General features: G+C 35.7%; 1 protein-coding gene across 17 annotated transcripts in view; it reads right to left on the reverse strand.

Moving 5' to 3' along the window:
* Window positions 1-2,022: 2,022 nt before the first annotated feature.
* LOC129944026 (potassium voltage-gated channel protein eag) overlaps window positions 2,023-17,160 on the reverse strand; it is a 63,773-nt gene continuing 48,635 nt past the window's right edge. For 8 of the 17 annotated variants that reach the window (XM_056053162.1, XM_056053175.1, XM_056053172.1 and 5 more), the window contains 6 exons: window positions 13,660-13,732; window positions 8,288-8,487; window positions 7,952-8,207; window positions 7,465-7,874; window positions 4,035-4,319; window positions 2,023-3,906 (listed from right to left, as the gene is read on the reverse strand). In XM_056053162.1, coding sequence (XP_055909137.1) covers window positions 2,941-3,906; window positions 4,035-4,319; window positions 7,465-7,874; window positions 7,952-8,207; window positions 8,288-8,487; window positions 13,660-13,732 — 2,190 coding nt within the window. In that variant the 3' untranslated portion in view covers window positions 2,023-2,940. The remainder of the gene's footprint in view (window positions 3,907-4,034; window positions 4,320-7,464; window positions 7,875-7,951; window positions 8,208-8,287; window positions 8,488-13,659; window positions 13,733-17,160) is intronic. The other 9 variants (XM_056053176.1, XM_056053173.1, XM_056053169.1 and 6 more) reach the window with 4 other exon arrangements.

A 17,160-nucleotide genomic window follows, 5' to 3' on the forward strand; every position in this document is an offset into this window, starting at 1 on the left:
CCAAAATCGTTCTGGAAAGAATAGAATTGTGCAAGACTCAACCTCAACCGTTAACACTAGAGACAAAAAGGTCCATCCAATTAATTGCAAACACCGATATTAATATAATTGAAAGAACAAATCGTGATGCCAGTGGGGCGTTTTTGAGAATTGCGACGGAAGCGGAGAAGAGAAGTGATCAAAGAGGGCACGACCAAATATATGCTGTCATCAAACAAGGACATTTAACGACGATGTCTTGGACAAAACGTCACCATGGACAACTATAACTTTGAAGTTGATAAAGACTTTGTCTTATTTGCTACCGGTAAAATATCAAGCAACGACACCAGCTGAATCAAACGAAGAATAACTCTTGCAAATCGCTGCTTCTTTAACCATCTATGAGACTTTCAAAGAAAGACGAGAGCGTCTTACGATGCTTTGAAAGAAAAATTCTTTTGGTGAATTTTGGTCCCGTCTGCATAGAAGGTGAGTGTATTAGAAGATATAACAACGAACTGTACGGGCTGTACAGTGACACTGACATGGTTAAAAGCTAGCTAGGGACCGAGCTGGCTGGAGACGCATGTTGGTTGAGGCCCAGGTCCGAAACGGTCTTTAGCACGACCTTAAGTATGTAAGTATGGACAAAGCCCTGTACGAACAAAACCCAATTATAATTATTATTTGGATATTAAGGACATTATATTAATTTAATAAGTAAAGTATTCCACAAACAAATCTCGCTTAATTTGTGTTGCCTTATAAAATGAAAATGAAATTAGTCACATTAATTTTTTTATTTATTTTTTTATTTTATATTTTTTTCGAAGGTCCATAAACGTTCTTTTGACAGACAAAGTTAAGGTATTCGGATTGACACTGCTTAAAAAAAAAAATTGGTGGCGCAACAGTCCATAAAGAACCAGGGCCTAGTGATTTACAACTCTCAACCATTTCTGTGTGCGAGTACTGTTGTCAGGGATGGAGGGGACCTACAGTTTTAAGCCGAATCCGAACGAAATTTGAGAAAGCATTTTTCATAACAAGAATTACTCATAAAGAATTTGTCAAATCCTCGGAAGAGGCAGTACCCGTGAAAAAAACTTTAGATGACATAAGCAGGGATCGAACCCGAGACCTCTGACATTACAGTCCAAAGGACTAACCATCATGCAACGAGTACACGGTTGACACAGCTTATACATTTCTATTTTGGAAAGCTTTTACAAAGTGAGTAGCATGAGAAGTTTATCTCCTATGAACATACGAAAATTACCTCAAGAAATTATCAAGTAAAGCCGTTTTAATAGTTTTGTTTCTAATGAATTCTTAAAAAATTCTTCAGCAGAAAGAAGTGCTCCAGGGAAGTTGTATATTCTGCCAAAACGAAAGAAAGTGTCACTAGTAGCATTTTATCTAACAATTTTAAATTAACAGAATCCGTTTTAAGGTGGTTTAACCTAACGATATCTTATTAATATGCTGCTATAAACTTGAGAAGTTCCAAATTAAAACATTTAAAACATTGTTTAGTTTTGAAAAGTCTTCGCTCATGAACTCGCTGAGGACGAAAACTCTTCATAAGATAGTTTGCAATTTTTAAAGTCGCTGCCTTCCAATTTATTTGTTCCAATAAGTATTTAAATTTTCAAATATTGAAATATTGAGTTACATATATGTATTTTGAAGTGTGCTGTGCTCATAAGACCAATTTATTATAAGACAAACATTCCAATAGCTCTAAATTGTTTTCGGATCGAAGAAAGTTAAATAATAAGCTTGAAGCCTGCTATACTTTGTTCAAAAAATTATAATTTTAACATATGTATTTACTTATTCATCATTAAATCACTACATAATATTCTATAAAGCGTTTCTGGGGCATTTTAACATAAAATTATATTGAAACAAAAGTTATAGCAAAAATTTGGACGGTTCGAAAATCAGCGGAATTACATTATTTAACAATACACGTTAATTATTCTTTTCTTAAAGGCTAATAGTTTTTATGTGTTTGTTTTTTTTTGTTTTCTTAAATTTGTTTTTTTTTTAATATCTTTAACAATTTTCCTTCGTATAAGATCCATATCTTTCTGGCAGTGTGCAAATCGTAATTAAAAATTATTTTGTATTAGTTTTCTGTTTCACCATTTCCCAAATACTAGAGTACTTAAACCTACCTACTTGCGACATTGCGAGAAAAAGAAAATTATAAAAATGTTAATTTTGTTTACCTAATGATCAAATTAAACTAATTTAAATGAGTATCAATTCGTTTTTGCATATAATACGATTCTTCATACAATTTTTGTTTTAATTTTTGTTTTCTTTCACGTGACAGGCAAATAAAAATGTTTAGAATATAAATTTGCGAGGAAATAATATCACATGGAAGTTGTTGTTGAAATTTTTTGGTGCATTTTCTTGCAAACAAAAGAAATTTAAATAATAGATATTTTTCTGGGACAAACTGTTGTGTGTGGAGTTATTTTATTAGTCAGTCTATATTGGAGTTTTTAACAAAGAAACTATTCCACTTTCATGTTTTTGGAGCTCATCAATTGTCGAAAATTTCCCATGTGATATTATTTCTCAGCACACGTATGTTTTTTTTCTTAATTCTATATTCTTGCAAGCCAATATTTTATTTTTGTTTTGTTTTTCTAATATAAGCGTATTTACTAAAATTAATTTTTATTCATTAATTCGATAGTGTGTGAAACTGAACTGTACAACTTCTTACCTTTTCTTCTAAATTTTGTTTTTCATTTTGCTAAATTGATAACAAATATCACAAATTTGTTTGTTAAAACTCTTTTCCATGCGTGCTGTGTATTTACAGATGAATAAAGGAATAACTTGAATGCGTGAGCCATCAGATTTAGAGCCGATAGTTAAGTTAATCTATTGCTCGGTGTTACTGTTATCCGACTGATGGCGGACTAAAATTTTTGGCTAGAGAAATTCTCGCTTAGATCGACCACCACCACCGCCACTGCTCGAGGACGAACCACTTGGTGCAGTTGCTGATCCGGAATGTGATTGTGATGGCTGGGATGGTTGGCCGGTGGTTGTTGGTGTTGTGGCGGATGATGGTGTGGAAGTGGATGTCTTCTTTTCGCTAAGGCCGATTAGCTCTGCGTCAAGGAGTCTGACTTGTTCAGGGATTGTTTGCGATTGCTTTGGAGGCGCTGGTGCTTTTCTGCTTTTCGATCGTCGCTTCTTGAGCATCATTGGCCCCAGACCATTGCCACCAGGGCTAGATACGCCTGCATTTAATAAACTTAGCTGACCAGTTGATGTTGGAGTGGTAATATTTATTGCGCTAGAACTTGCAGCAATAGCAGCTGTAGACGTCGGAGGCAATACCCCACCACTGCTGCCACCACCCCCAACTGCACTCACTGTCGCCCCAGTCGCTGCGGAAATGGTTATCACAGTATCGATGGTTGCTGTGCTTGACGGAATGCCAGAAACAGTTAAAGTGGAAGTTGGAAAACCTTCAATAGCACATAGAACTCCATCTCCGGGCGTAGTTTGGCCCGAAGAATCGTGAGCTGATAACCGTTTGATGATTTCGCCGAGCATATCTTCGATTCGCCCGATGCGTTGAGACATTCGCTGCATTTCCAGCCGAACATCAACTTTGAGATCCAAAACGGTGGCGATTAGATCACGTTGAGCGAGTGTAGGGGGCTGTTCGCGGAGGCCAGTGTCGTACGTGTCTGAGGTGGTGGCGCGTGATGAAGCCATTTCGATCTGACGTTCACGCTCTAAAGCTAGGTTTCGTTCTTTAGCTGCATCCAAGCGACTATCGCGACTCGGTGGTGATGAGGAGTCCACCTCGCCACCTTCATCGATTGTATCTTGGCGGGCTAAGGTGGCTTGACTGGCCTGGAGCTTAGGCGCCTTTGGAAACACCTACATCACAAAACAAAATTTTGTAAATTGGTTTTAGTGAAAGTTCTTCAAATTACAAAACAAATAAACATCAAATAAATAAAAAACTACACATATAGGGTTACATTAAGCATACGCATATAAATTACTTTGTTGCCTTGGCCGCCATTACTACTCGATGTGCTACTCTGCCTTCCTTGGGCGGTACTCTCACGCAAGCTCTCACGGGCACTCAGACTTCTTGAGACAGCTACTTTTGTGCTTGTATCACTTGCCGAATCAACACTCGAACTACCAAGTAGACGACCCCATTTACTAGCGCGTGTACTACGGGCTGATGGTGGACCTGATGATGGGGATGGTGATTGCGAAGGAACTCCTGATGTTGATATAATGCGTGAGTCCTCGGTTAGCGTGAGCTTAGCTGGCAACTTCTTGGATAAGGTTAAGGATTCGCATGGGGAATGAGTTGAATGAATGAAATATTTCAGTTAGTAAATGCAATTTGTTGATATTTTGAGAATCCAATTTTAATAGTGGTTTTGTTCGACAACAATTATGTAAACATGTCAATATATGTATTGAATAATTAAAAAATAAACACAAACACCAAATATAATGATTAATCCGTTTAAGAGGAAATTTGGGGATCAGAAGAAATCAAAACGAAATCGAAATATAAGCTTTTAAAATTTAATTTATTTATGCTATTTATAATATATATTTATTAATACACCAAAAGAAAAAACAAAAGTACAAATATACAAATATACAAACATCAATTAATTAAAATACGAAAAAGTTAATAAATAATGGCAAGTTTAACTATCAGAAATCAGAATCGCATTCATACCTACCAGCAGCTTACGGTTACTCAAGGGGTTATTAATTCACTTAACATATGTTTACGTTTAAACACAGTGCGAATGTTAGGAAAATAGGGAATGATTTAAGAGGAAATATCGGTGCACATTGGCCCTTAAGTTTTGAACATCAAATAATAAGGAAAAACAGAGTTGGGCAAATCATTCTACATTCTCAATGTGCTGTTAAAAAAGGAATCTCTATACTTGATAGTACGTCCTAAATTGAGCTCAAGGTTATGTGATGAGCATTCCTAGAAGTGTGAGTATTACTGCTGAACTATTTTAGGGAGAAATGCAAATGCTCGACGGAATATTGTTTGTTAAAATACCGGTAGAACAACGAAAGGCATCAGACATTGTGGCGGTGTTTGAGTGACGTAATAGTTTCGGTTATAGTTCTCTAGCTTATCATTTACAAAGCTCTCTTTTGGATTCTGTTTAAAAGACTCAAACTCGTTTAGGGGCACCTACCCAAATATGCGAATTATATTCAAGTTTTGGACGAATGAAGGCTTTGTAAATTACAGTCAGATCAAAAGGGTGAACAATTGCACCGCCGGAGAATTCGTAAGTAACTAGCAGCATTTTTGGCAATATCGAATATGTGATCATTCCTTACGAGGTGATCTGTGATACACATACCAAGTACTGAAAGTTGATAAGTTTCGTAGATGCATTGAGTTTTTGAACATTAATTTGGTTCGTAATTTCCCATTGTAATATGCTTTAGAGATCGGAATTTAATAAGGTTATCAAAGGTTAGATTAGATTGAGGGGCTGACAGTTGTTGTCTTTACGGTCACACTTAGATAAATACAGATCCATTGCGATACCCATGAGTATTGCTACTCAAGCTAATAAAAAAAAACCTATGTGTTCAGTTAGTCAAGCCATTTAGAGGCTTTGACGAAGTTCAGAACGTTCGTACCTGGCGTACTAGAGAGTTCTTCTAAATCCCCGAAGAAATAGTTGTCAACCAGTTTCTTCCTTTGATGGGAGAGTGCAGGACAGTGACACAGAAAGTGTGGAGTGTGTTTATGCACCTCCTCATCACCGCATCCTCTGCATAGATCATCTGAACTGATTCCAATTTGTTTCATATGATAACCTAACATATTATGTCCGGTGATTATCTTTACAAGAGATCAAAGTGATCCGTTGTGTAGCTGCATTATTCTTCCCGTTCTTTGTTTGTTAAAACAGGGCCAGATCTTTCTTGTAGTGCCACAGGTGTCAAGAAAGTTCCACCCATCATCGGCCTTGATAGTTATTCTACGCTGCCGGAAGTTCCACATCCAAAGGACAAGGATGTGCATTTAGAAACAAATTTGAAAAGCTGAGGGCACTGTCATCAATTGAATGGTTATGAAGTGGCTGATAAGAGATCGTTTATTTATATGAGGAAGAAAGTCGGAGACAAAACGGAGCCCTGGGGTACACCAGCATTTATTTTATAACTTTGAAATTTTAAACCAATTTGTGTTGAACGGTTGGAAACGTAGTATCTAATCCAGCAAAGAGGGGCTTGTTCAATACCAAATTCACGCATTTTCGATAAGACAGCTTGGTGCCGAAATTCTATCAAATGCTTTTGCAATATTTCACTTTCTCCAAAACGACGTAAAAAAGATAAACCATCAAATCACCGAAGGACCTATGGCTACGAAAGCCATACTGCCATTAGACAAGCTGGACAAATGGTGTTTTCCACTCGCTCAGCAAGGTCTTAAAGTGCTTTGCAACTGCACGAGCCCGAAAGAATATTCGTCCCGTAAAACCGTTTATGCTCTCAAGAACAGAAGAACTCATGGCACTCTCTGGTAGCGTCGTATTAACAGCAAATTTTCCTGCAATCAAATTCGCTTTATAGAGCTTACATATAGGGACTGTCATTGTACACGATTGTTGAAGCCAAGGATGACGGATTTCGTACGTTTTTTTACAAATATCAATATTCCAATTTTCCGCAAGGTGGTTGGAGCGAAAAATAGAAGAGCTATTGCCAGCACGCTAAAAAATGAAAAGAGGCCGGTCAATTGGTCGCCAAAATCGTGCAATTTACGTCTCGAGACTATTTGTACTTTTATGTTAAGGATTATGTCTATAGCACCAATCCTAGAAGCCAGAGAATGTTGCTTTTCTAAGTCAACAATAATAATAATTAAATTGTATTATTTGGTAGCGTATGGCCATCAATCTAAGGCTGTTTGGATAAGTTTTTGTTGTTGTTACCACATTGGAAAACAAATAATCTTGTCAAAAAACAAATCTTAACCACCAGAATGTTTGGTATACTCTAACCTATTACATTTGAGACACAACTGATTTCAAAGCTAACTTTTTATTATAAAAGACGACTGTTGACAGCTGTCAAATCTGTGGATCACACCGCGCGTTCAGTAAGTTTTATTCCTTGTTATTTTACAAATAAAATATTAATGTTTAAGAAGCATTCAAAACACGACAGTAATTCACAACAAATAATTGAATAAGATTTGTATATGAAAAAATAAATCAAACAGAAAAGTAGACCATACAGGATGCAATTTTGTCTGTCATTCACTGAAACTTACGCAACAGACCTAATATAGAATCAAAAATTATTGTTAATCTTAGCTAAAAAACACTTAACACATTTAAAATCTAAACGTAACACATTTGGTAAAAAAAAAATCAACACAAAAATATAACAAAACACAGTGCGACATCGTACCTTTGTTCTTTCCACATCTCCATCACCTTTTTCAACATCACTTGGTCCTGATACGATTTCTTTAACTCCAGCCTGAACTTGTGGAGTTCTTCGGAATTTCGAAAATATTTTTCTCACTAAATGATCTTGATTTTGAGGTAACTGTGGTTCATTTTTGCGCTTTTCAGCCAATTCCTTCTCTCGTTTGACATCGGCCACTTTTCGAAATATCAATCGATGCCTTAAGTTATATGTTAAAACGAGATTCCTGGCAAAGCTATTCGCAAACGCTGAATAAAAATCTAGCACCTCAAGTAATTTGTCTCGTTTTATGGCATGTAAGTCGCAATAAGTTAACGCTCGTACATTAGCTGCACTCTGTCCAACAGCTGAATCCTTCCAGAACTGATCACCGAAGACGTCACCTTTTCCTGATTTCATAAAGAGAAGAGACATTAATTATTTAAAAGGGAATGTAACCTTTAAACTTTAGAATTCGGTTAATCACCTAAAATAGCAACCACTTCGTCATCCTGTATTACCTCCAAGCTTCCAGTTACGATAAAACACAGACTATCTATGCTCTCACCAGTATGATAGAGCAAATCACCTGGTGCGGAATGTGACATCATGAAATGCATGGCTAACGCCCGTAAACATCCATCCGAAGCAAGTCGAAATGCTGGGTGTTCATTGAAAACTTTTCTATTAAGATGAACACAAATATCTGCCTTCATGTCTTTTGGACAGTAGTTTAATACCTGCTTACAAGATTAATACCACGGAATGACAATGTTGCATCAACCAATGTTAAAAAATTATAGGACTTTGATACGCAACTTACCTTTTCGGTATCGAGCCCTTTGGTCATTGCCCATGTCGAAACAACATAGTCCATGACTCGTTCACTGAGAGCCTTGGGGACTTCGTGCAACTTCATAAACTCTCGGACATTGTTCAGCATATCGTGGTATTTAGCTGTGGCAGATGTCATTTGCTGAATGATGGTCGTAACATGACCGAAAATAGTCGCGTATAATAGAGCTGCATGCCAAGTTATAAGTTATATTTTATTAAATTAATCTTTTTTATAGTGCATTTAAGAAAAATATGATAAATGTATTTTGTAAAGATAAAAGAGCAGAATTCACATAAATCCACTGGAAGACAATAACACAGACAGCTAGAACAGTAATAAATAGCTAATAGCATAATTTTTCATTTTTGACAAATAACTCAATTTTAATCTTTGCGGTACCAAATTTTGCTAAATGCATGAAATCGTACATGGTGATTACATAAATTTTAATTTCAGAAAGCCTCGAAAAACGCCATACATGATTGCTAGAGGCATTTGTTTTAAATTATACTTCGTGAAAGACACAACAAAGATGGCTGAAAATGTTGCGACCCAAAAGTAGTAATTTTATACAAATAAAAAAAGTCTTGCTTTTACTTGTCTCTATTTTTTATAAATACCCTTTTGTTTTGTTTTTATTAAGTATCCCAAAGCAATTTTAGACTTAAAACCACTCTAGAAACTTAGAAAAATAAATGGTCATTTAGTTTGAAATGTCTTACAAAATCATGCAATCCATGACTTTCTACTATTCACAATTTCAAACACGTTTATCATATCATCGTCTAAGCCCATCGTCAACAGCCACATAGTGAGTGATCAGTGTAGTTTTAGACCAGGAAAGTCTTCAGTCGACCAAATATTCACATTACGGCAGATCCTGGAAAAAATCCAAGAACATCAAATTGACACCCCCCAAATTTTCATCGACTTCAAGGCCGCATACGACGGCTTCTACAGGGATGAGCTGTACAGAACCATGTCTAGTTTTGGCATCCCTACAAAACTCTTCCGTTTGTGCAGGATGAACATGGTGAATTCGCGCTGCTTCATAAAGGTTGGAAACAACTTGACAGAACCTTTCAATGTGAAAAAAAGACTTTAACAACGTGATGCGCTGTCATGCAGTTTTTTAAACATTATCCTTGAAAGAATAGTACAGAGGTTACACGTCAACACTAGAGGTACTATTTTTCAAAAGTCTGTCGAATTTCTAGCATATGCTGATGACCATATTTAAGCACCTTGGGTCTTTTCAAAAGAAAAGTTCTTCGCGTGAAGGTCATGTATGCATAGAAGGTGAGTGGAGGAAAAGATGGAACGACGACGAGCTGTACGGGCTATACAGCGACGTAAACCTAAGCAGAAGGGTAAAAGTCCAACGACTGAGATGGGTGGGGCACTTAAAGCTCAAGTATACCAATGCGGATCACCCAACTTGGAAGCAACTAGAGACATCCAGCTAGGCACCGAGCTAGATGGAGAAGTTTGTTGGTCGGGGCCCTAGTTCACACAGGACTGTGGCGCCACCTTAAGTAACAAAGTATTTAGCCAACAATAAAAAATTACAAAAATTTTTCGTAGGTACATCACGGGAGAAATCATAAAATCACGTTTCTGAACTTATTCTGTAGTATGTATTTCTGAAAAAAGTGTAAAAAAAAACTCTTAAGTTGCTTTATGCCTTAAATGATTACTGTTTATTTTAAATTTCGTCAAAATTGTTTTTGTTGGATTTCAATGCATCGAATTACTATACCAAAGTTCGATTAAACTTTTTTTTATAAAATATAAATTGAAAGAAAACTATTTCGGTTTAAAAAAAAAACTGGTAACTTAAGTATTCAAATGAATAGACACCAATAGGATGGTTATTTTTCTATAAAACCAATATATCAACATCTGAAACATTTTCAAAATAAGAGGCGCACGGATAATATTAGTGAGTAATGAGTATGCACTGCAAAAGATTTTATAATAGAGCATCGTCCCGTTTCTTCTTGAACCACATAACTAAAAATGTATTTTTTCAAGATCTTGGCCAACATTATAATTTTTGTAGAAAACTATTTTTATTTCTGAATTTATTTGAAAACATGACACAATTTTGATTTTCAAAAATATCCAACTTTTGAGGGAAACCATATCTGTTTTTCTAATTACATTTTAAATATGAGTGCTTTGTAGATTCTAGAAAGAAATGGAATTGTGAGCCAAAATTTAAACGAGAAGACACAAGCGATGCCTTTGAGTTAGCAGTTAGATCTTGCAGCTAGATTTTAGAGGAAGAAAAATAGAATATCGATTTCCCAAATCATTTAAGCCAAATCAATCTTAAAAGGATGTAATTCATTGGATTTGAATTTGTCCATTATTTTTCGATGTTGAGTTTAAGTTTAATGAAGAACTTTGCAAATTCAAAAATTGTTTTTTCCATTTCAATCGGCATTTTTATTCTTAGTAATTATTCCATAAATGATATTAACAACTTGACTTGAAGAGCCAAGTAAATGGTGCTCGGTCCCTAACTGGATGTCTCCAGTTGCGCATTCCAAGTTTTGTGATCCGCATTGGTTTATTTGCACTTTACGTGCCGCCCCCATCTCAGTCGTTGGACTTTTACAAATGGTGATTTTTTAGCTTAAGGGGATATGAATACCCTTATAATGATTATACACAGTGCGAGTAATTAGGAAGGGAGGATAGGATTTACCGATGCACATTAGTTTTGAATGCCTGCAACTTGTAATGAGTTTGAAATATTGAGTCTGGTAAAGCATACCACATTCGTGTAGTGCGACTAAAAAAATAATCTCTGTACTTTACAGTATACGACCGAAATTGGGCTCAAGGGTTAAAAGATGGGCACTCCTAAAAGAACGAGTATTATGGTTGAATTGCTTGAGGGGAGGAATGCAACTGGTTATTTTATTAGATCATTGCTTTTAAAAGCAACGATAAAATAATGAGAGGCATGAAACCTTACCACGGTCTCGAGAAATGCAAAACTTTCAGTTAGACAACAATCACCTATCATTTTTAGAGCTCTCTTTGGAATTCTGTCCAAGAGACTCAAGTGGGTTATAGGAACAAATGCCCAAATATAGGAATTGTACTCAAGTTTTGGACAAATATAGTCTTTATAAATTATAGCCAGATCAGAAGGGGTAAAAAACTTCTTGCATCGTCGGAGAAAACCTAAACACTTAGCAGCATTTTTGGCGATGTCAAATATGTGATCACTCCACAACAAGTTGTTTGTAATGCACATACCTAGGACTGATAGCTGTTCAGTCTCCTCGATGCAAGTACCACTCATGGATAGTGGCATTGGGGGAGGGTTACGCTTTTGCGACAGTAGACAGCATTGAGTTTTCGGAACATTAAATTTTGCACGGCTTTTGTTTTCCCATTGAACAATGCTGTCAAGATCAGAATTAAAAAAGCTTATCATACGCTGCCATTGGTAATCCACGTCCGAAGAACAAGGATGAGAATCTAATAACGAATATGAAAAGCTGAGGGTACTGTTATCCGCGAAACAATTTAGTGGGTTAGAAGTTTCAGACAGAAGATCATTTATAAAAATGAGGAAGAGCGTCGGAGGCAAAACGGAACCCTGGGATACACCAGCGTTTGTTTTGTGAATATCAAATTTGAACCCGTCCAATGCTACTTAAATTGAACGGTCCGAAAGGTAATTTCTAACCCAACGAAGAAGAGATTCATCAATACCAAAAGCACGCATTTTCGATAAGAGAGCTTGATGCCAAGCTCTATCTAGCTTTTGAAATATCAAGTGCAATAATCTTACTTTCTCCAAAACGATGTAAAGATTGTTTCACTCTTCGGTGAAATAAAGCACCAGTGGACCTATTGCAACGAAAGCCATACTGCCGGTCATTCTCTCGTTCTTCAAGATATTTCTTAAGCTCAAAATTGATCAGCGTTGCCATGCACTTGGAAAGAAGGGATGGTGAGGAGGATTTGCCTTTTTTAGGGACAGGCTGGACAAATGCAGTTTTCTATCCAATCGGAAAGAGCCCTGTTGAATAGGACAGATGAAAAAGCTTACGCAGTGGTTTTACCAGCGTTGACGAACACCTCCTCAGAACAATAGCGGGGATACTATCCCTTCTTCAAAGATGATGCGAATCGTATAGTAACTGTGAATGGTGAACTTTTTTGCCCAAAATGCATGACCTGTTGTTTCAGAAAGATGGTGCCTCATGCTACATTTTATTTCACGTTAATTGGCCGCCTAGATAGTGCGATTTAACGGCTTTACACTATTTTTTGTTGGGATATGTTAAAGCTCATGTCTATACAGAAAAGCCCGCTTTAATTGACGCATTGGAAGGCAACATTGAGGTATTTATTCGTGAGATACCGGCGAAATGTTGGAAAGAGTATGCCAAAATTGGACTAAGCGGATGGACCATTTGAGGCGCCGCCACCGTCAAGGTGAACATTTGCATGAAATAATCTTTAAAAATTAAATTATATAAACCGTACTATCGATTCAAATAAAGATTTCATGCATTTTTCTATAGCTTTTAAAAAAATCACCCTTGAATTTGTCTCAAATTACTGTTACTCTTATTATCCTTTGTGACCATTAACACGCATGATATAATGTACTTCAATTCAATATTCCTTAACTAAGTTTGGACAGCTATCGGTCTTAAACAGAATTTTAGTGCACCCAAATCGAGGTACCTTCCTTCTATTCAAAATGTTTTTAACTGTTTATACATTTTAGCATCGATCTTTGTAGAACGCGAATACACTGAGAAATTCATTTCATAATCTTAAATATGATTAAATGCAAATTTTTTAATTAATTTAAGAATACTTTCTTCAGAAATATTGTCATAAAATATAGAAATGAAAGTATGATTTTAAGACTCAACATAAAGTTACATACAATTATCTACGCTAAAATACAAGTGCAAAAATGATGGAGGTACCTAAAGATTTTTTAATTTACAAAAGCTTACACCAAGAATGACTACGTTTGGAACTTTATTTGAACCTAAGTATAGCGCTGTATGATTGTGTATTGAAAAAGTTTTCAAAGACAGTATAATGACAAATGAGAAATAGCAAATAAATTCGGACTTTAGACAAAGAACAAATTGGGTTTGTGTTAAAAAATTTAAGAATTTTAACATTATTTTATTAGTTCTAGCGGTGTTATGTTTACAAACAAAAACAGAAAGACACACATATGTATTACATAAATGGTTTTTTTTTTTAATGAATATGAGTATCTGTGAGATATTTAGATAGTTTTTTTGGTTATTTTCTGTTTTTGTTTAAGTGGACGTGGCAACGGAACGTGTCAAACACTGCACCTGCAATTATCATCATGCAGATGGTGAACACCTTCTCGTTGTCCGTCTCAGCGGCGACATTTCCAAAGCCAACCTGAAATTGAATAAAATTTAAATTAATAGAATTTAATAAATTAAGTTTATGAATGAAAACATTAATGGTCATAAATCAAATTTTTAGTAAATAAATAGAGATACGTAGAGAAATTACTTCTATTCTAAAAATTTGGGAGACATTTATTTATGTTTAAAAGGTGCCCCAAAACTACCATAATGGAGCGCATTTTTTCAAAATTCTAAAATCATTTGTATATTTATTGCAATTTCAGTTGACGAGTTCAAAAGTGACGGCTGCACAAATAGAGGGCTACTGAAGCCTCTTTTTGGGGATTCTTTCCTCTTAAAAAAAAGAACGAACGCGTGTAGAAAACTTGATGTTATAAAATGGTAAGCGTAGTCTTTAGACTTCAGCCAAGTATAGAATTTGTCATAGATTTAGGATAGAACGAAAAGAAAATCTTAAAAAACTGTAGAAATAGAAATACATTTTTGACCAACTCAATTAAAAAAAATGTGTAGTATTCGAGACCCCATTGTGTTGAATCTTCGGGATAGTAATTATGCCTACAATATGCGTTATAAACATACAAGCCAGCCCAGAATTTTTGAGTACCGTTTAAAAATGTGTGTTAATGTTATCTAGAGTTAAAATACAATAGTTTAGAGGGTTTTTGGTGCTTTAAACGCAGGGATGTTGATGTTGAAATTTTGTTGAAACGTAGCTTTTCCCAAAAATTATATATCCTGATCTTGTCGGTATTTCTATAAATGCGAAAAACTCATATATGTAGATGGAGAAACCCAGAAAAGGATAAAGTTCGCAAGAAAATCTGATCTAAATTAAGGAACACAAATTAGTTAGGAAGAAACTTTAGTAATGAAACACGTTGCAGAATCTCTTTTCACTAGGCTTAGTGACGAAAACTTGGCAAATGCCATCATCGCCGGGCAAAACGGAACTAATACTCTTTAAGTCACAAAGATAGAGCTCCAGCACATTTTCGATTCATTAAAGAAAAATAAATCAGCAAGTATCGATGGTATATCCAACATTGTACTACGACATTTACCTCAGGAAGCATTTATACCACTCTGTTTAGCAACGTTCTGAATACTGCATATTATCCGCTCCGTTGGAAAACAGCTGTGTTACATCCTCTCCCGAAAAAGGGAACGGACAACTCCAATCCGGTGAATCTCCGGTCGATAAGTCTTCTTCCGACCATCAGCAAAGTTTTCGAAAAGATCATCAATAGGGCTCTGACTAAGTTGGCTGCGAACAACAAAATAATTCCGGATAATCAGTTCGGCTTTAAGGCGGAACATGACACTATTCATGCTGCGTCTAAGCTTGTTTCTGATATCCAGTGGAACAAATCTAAAAGTCAATGTACGGGTGCTTGTCTGGTTGACTTGTAGAAGGCTTTAGACACCATATGGTTAGTGAGTCTGTATCCAAACTTAAACAGACTTGGCATACGTAAACCACTGTTCTATATGCTTTATGACATGCTTAATGGTAGACTATCTATTGTCAAAATTGGAAATGTAACATCTACCAAAATCTTTCATATTAAAAATGGTCTTCAACAGGGAGCGGTTAACTCGCCGATCTTATTCAGTATTTACACCAGTGATCTGATATCAAGTCTGACTCAGGCAATAGCGTACGCCGACGACCTAATTGCGTGCAGAACGGCCCCAAAAATTGAGGTTATCAAGACACTTTTGCAGAGTGAGTTCGACAATCTAGTGATCGTTGGACCAAATCGACAGCAACTGGCGAATAAGAATGTAGTAAAGTACCTTGGCATCTGGTTGGATCAGTACTTGTTTTGCGACAGACATATGAGTGCTGCTCTGGCCAGAGCTACGGGAGCCTTTTCCCTGACAAAACGGTTGTTTTTTAGCAGCCGTCTTGACAGCAGCGTGAAGGTATTTACTACATGACCCTTATTTTTATAATTTTTGGGGCTTACTACCCCAACAATTAGTACTACGAAAGTGCACGTTTAAGTGGCAACATTCCGCCCGAAGCTTTTCTCTATTTAGACAATCGAGGGCTGATACAGGATAGGGAGGCGTTTCCGCTTATCTACCACCTTAACCTTAAAACTGTAGATAGGCGAATCCTTTACAGTCGAGACGTCCTCGCACTGGACGGAGCCGTGTGCCTTCGGTTCAGAAGGACTGTTTCCGATAGGGGCCGAAGAGATAGGGGGAAGCAGGAGAACTAATTTTGGTGGCTTCAAATTGAAAATGTCATTTAAAGTTGTCTGAGGCGTTTGGTCTTGGCCGGCTTACATAGGTTTAAGGATTAGACAGTCAGGGTGGCACCAAAAAAAACATTAAAAAAAAATATACTGTGGCTGTTCTAGTTTTTAAGTAGTTTTAAATATTTTTAAGTAGTATTATTGGTTTTGGTTAGTTTTACGTAGGTTAAGTATTATTATGGGTTTCGGTTTTTTGTTATTTAGTTTTAAGTAGCATATAAAATAAAATCTAATGATAAAGATACCAAGTTTTTTTTTTAATTTTGTTGGTTTTAGAATAAGTTCTTGTTATTTAGTTTTAAAACTGTTCTTAGGCCAAAAGGCAGTAGTTCAAAGATAATGGATTAACTTAGAGCACCCGCATAGGTCCAGTGAGATATTTTTTAAGTTTTCGAAATTTACGCTAGTTTTTTTTAAAGAATTTTTGTCTTCCTTTAAGATAGCTTTAAGATTTTGATAAAATTAGAAAAAAATCTTTTCACTTAAGTCCTCGAGAAATTCAAAGCTTGTATATTAAATTAATAGATTAAACTAATAGTTATGAAACGTTCATTGCTTTTCAATTAGTCATTAGTTTAACGAAAGTTTGGTTTAAGCGGTTCATAGGACATTTATATAATTTTGAAATTCGTGTTTAAATTAGTTCTACAGCATCCAATTCACTTCATAGAGATATATTTGCATTTTTGATCTTTCTATAGGAAAAGATCTTATGAAAATGATTTAAAGCATGACTTAAGTTTATTTCAAATTCTAAATTTTGTGAAAACAAAGATTTTAGTTGTTTTTGTTAGCAGACTACTTTTATCTTCAAATTATTAAAAAATCTTTAAATGAAATTCTCACTTATACAACTTAACTGTATGTGCTTTAGGGCTCATAAGACACCCCTAAATCGTTAATTGGGCTATATTTTTAATTTCTATGATGTCCTTGTCCCCATCCTACGTTGAAAGTAGTATTAAAAAAAATAAAATCCGTTTGAGCATAAGGTTATTAAGGTTTTTTGTCTTAAATTATTATTTTTAGATTGTTACTTTCGAACAGTACACGCTACAAAAAAATACGAACAAAATTTAAAAACTCACTCCCGACAAAACATAGCAAAAATTTAGTTATTATGTCCCGAAAATTGCGTAAATTTTGGGGCACCATAATATCCTGTAAATGTATCACTTTTTTTAAATTA

Source organism: Eupeodes corollae, chromosome 2, assembly GCF_945859685.1.
Source record: "Eupeodes corollae chromosome 2, idEupCoro1.1, whole genome shotgun sequence".
NCBI classification, from domain to species: Eukaryota; Metazoa; Arthropoda; class Insecta; order Diptera; family Syrphidae; genus Eupeodes; species Eupeodes corollae.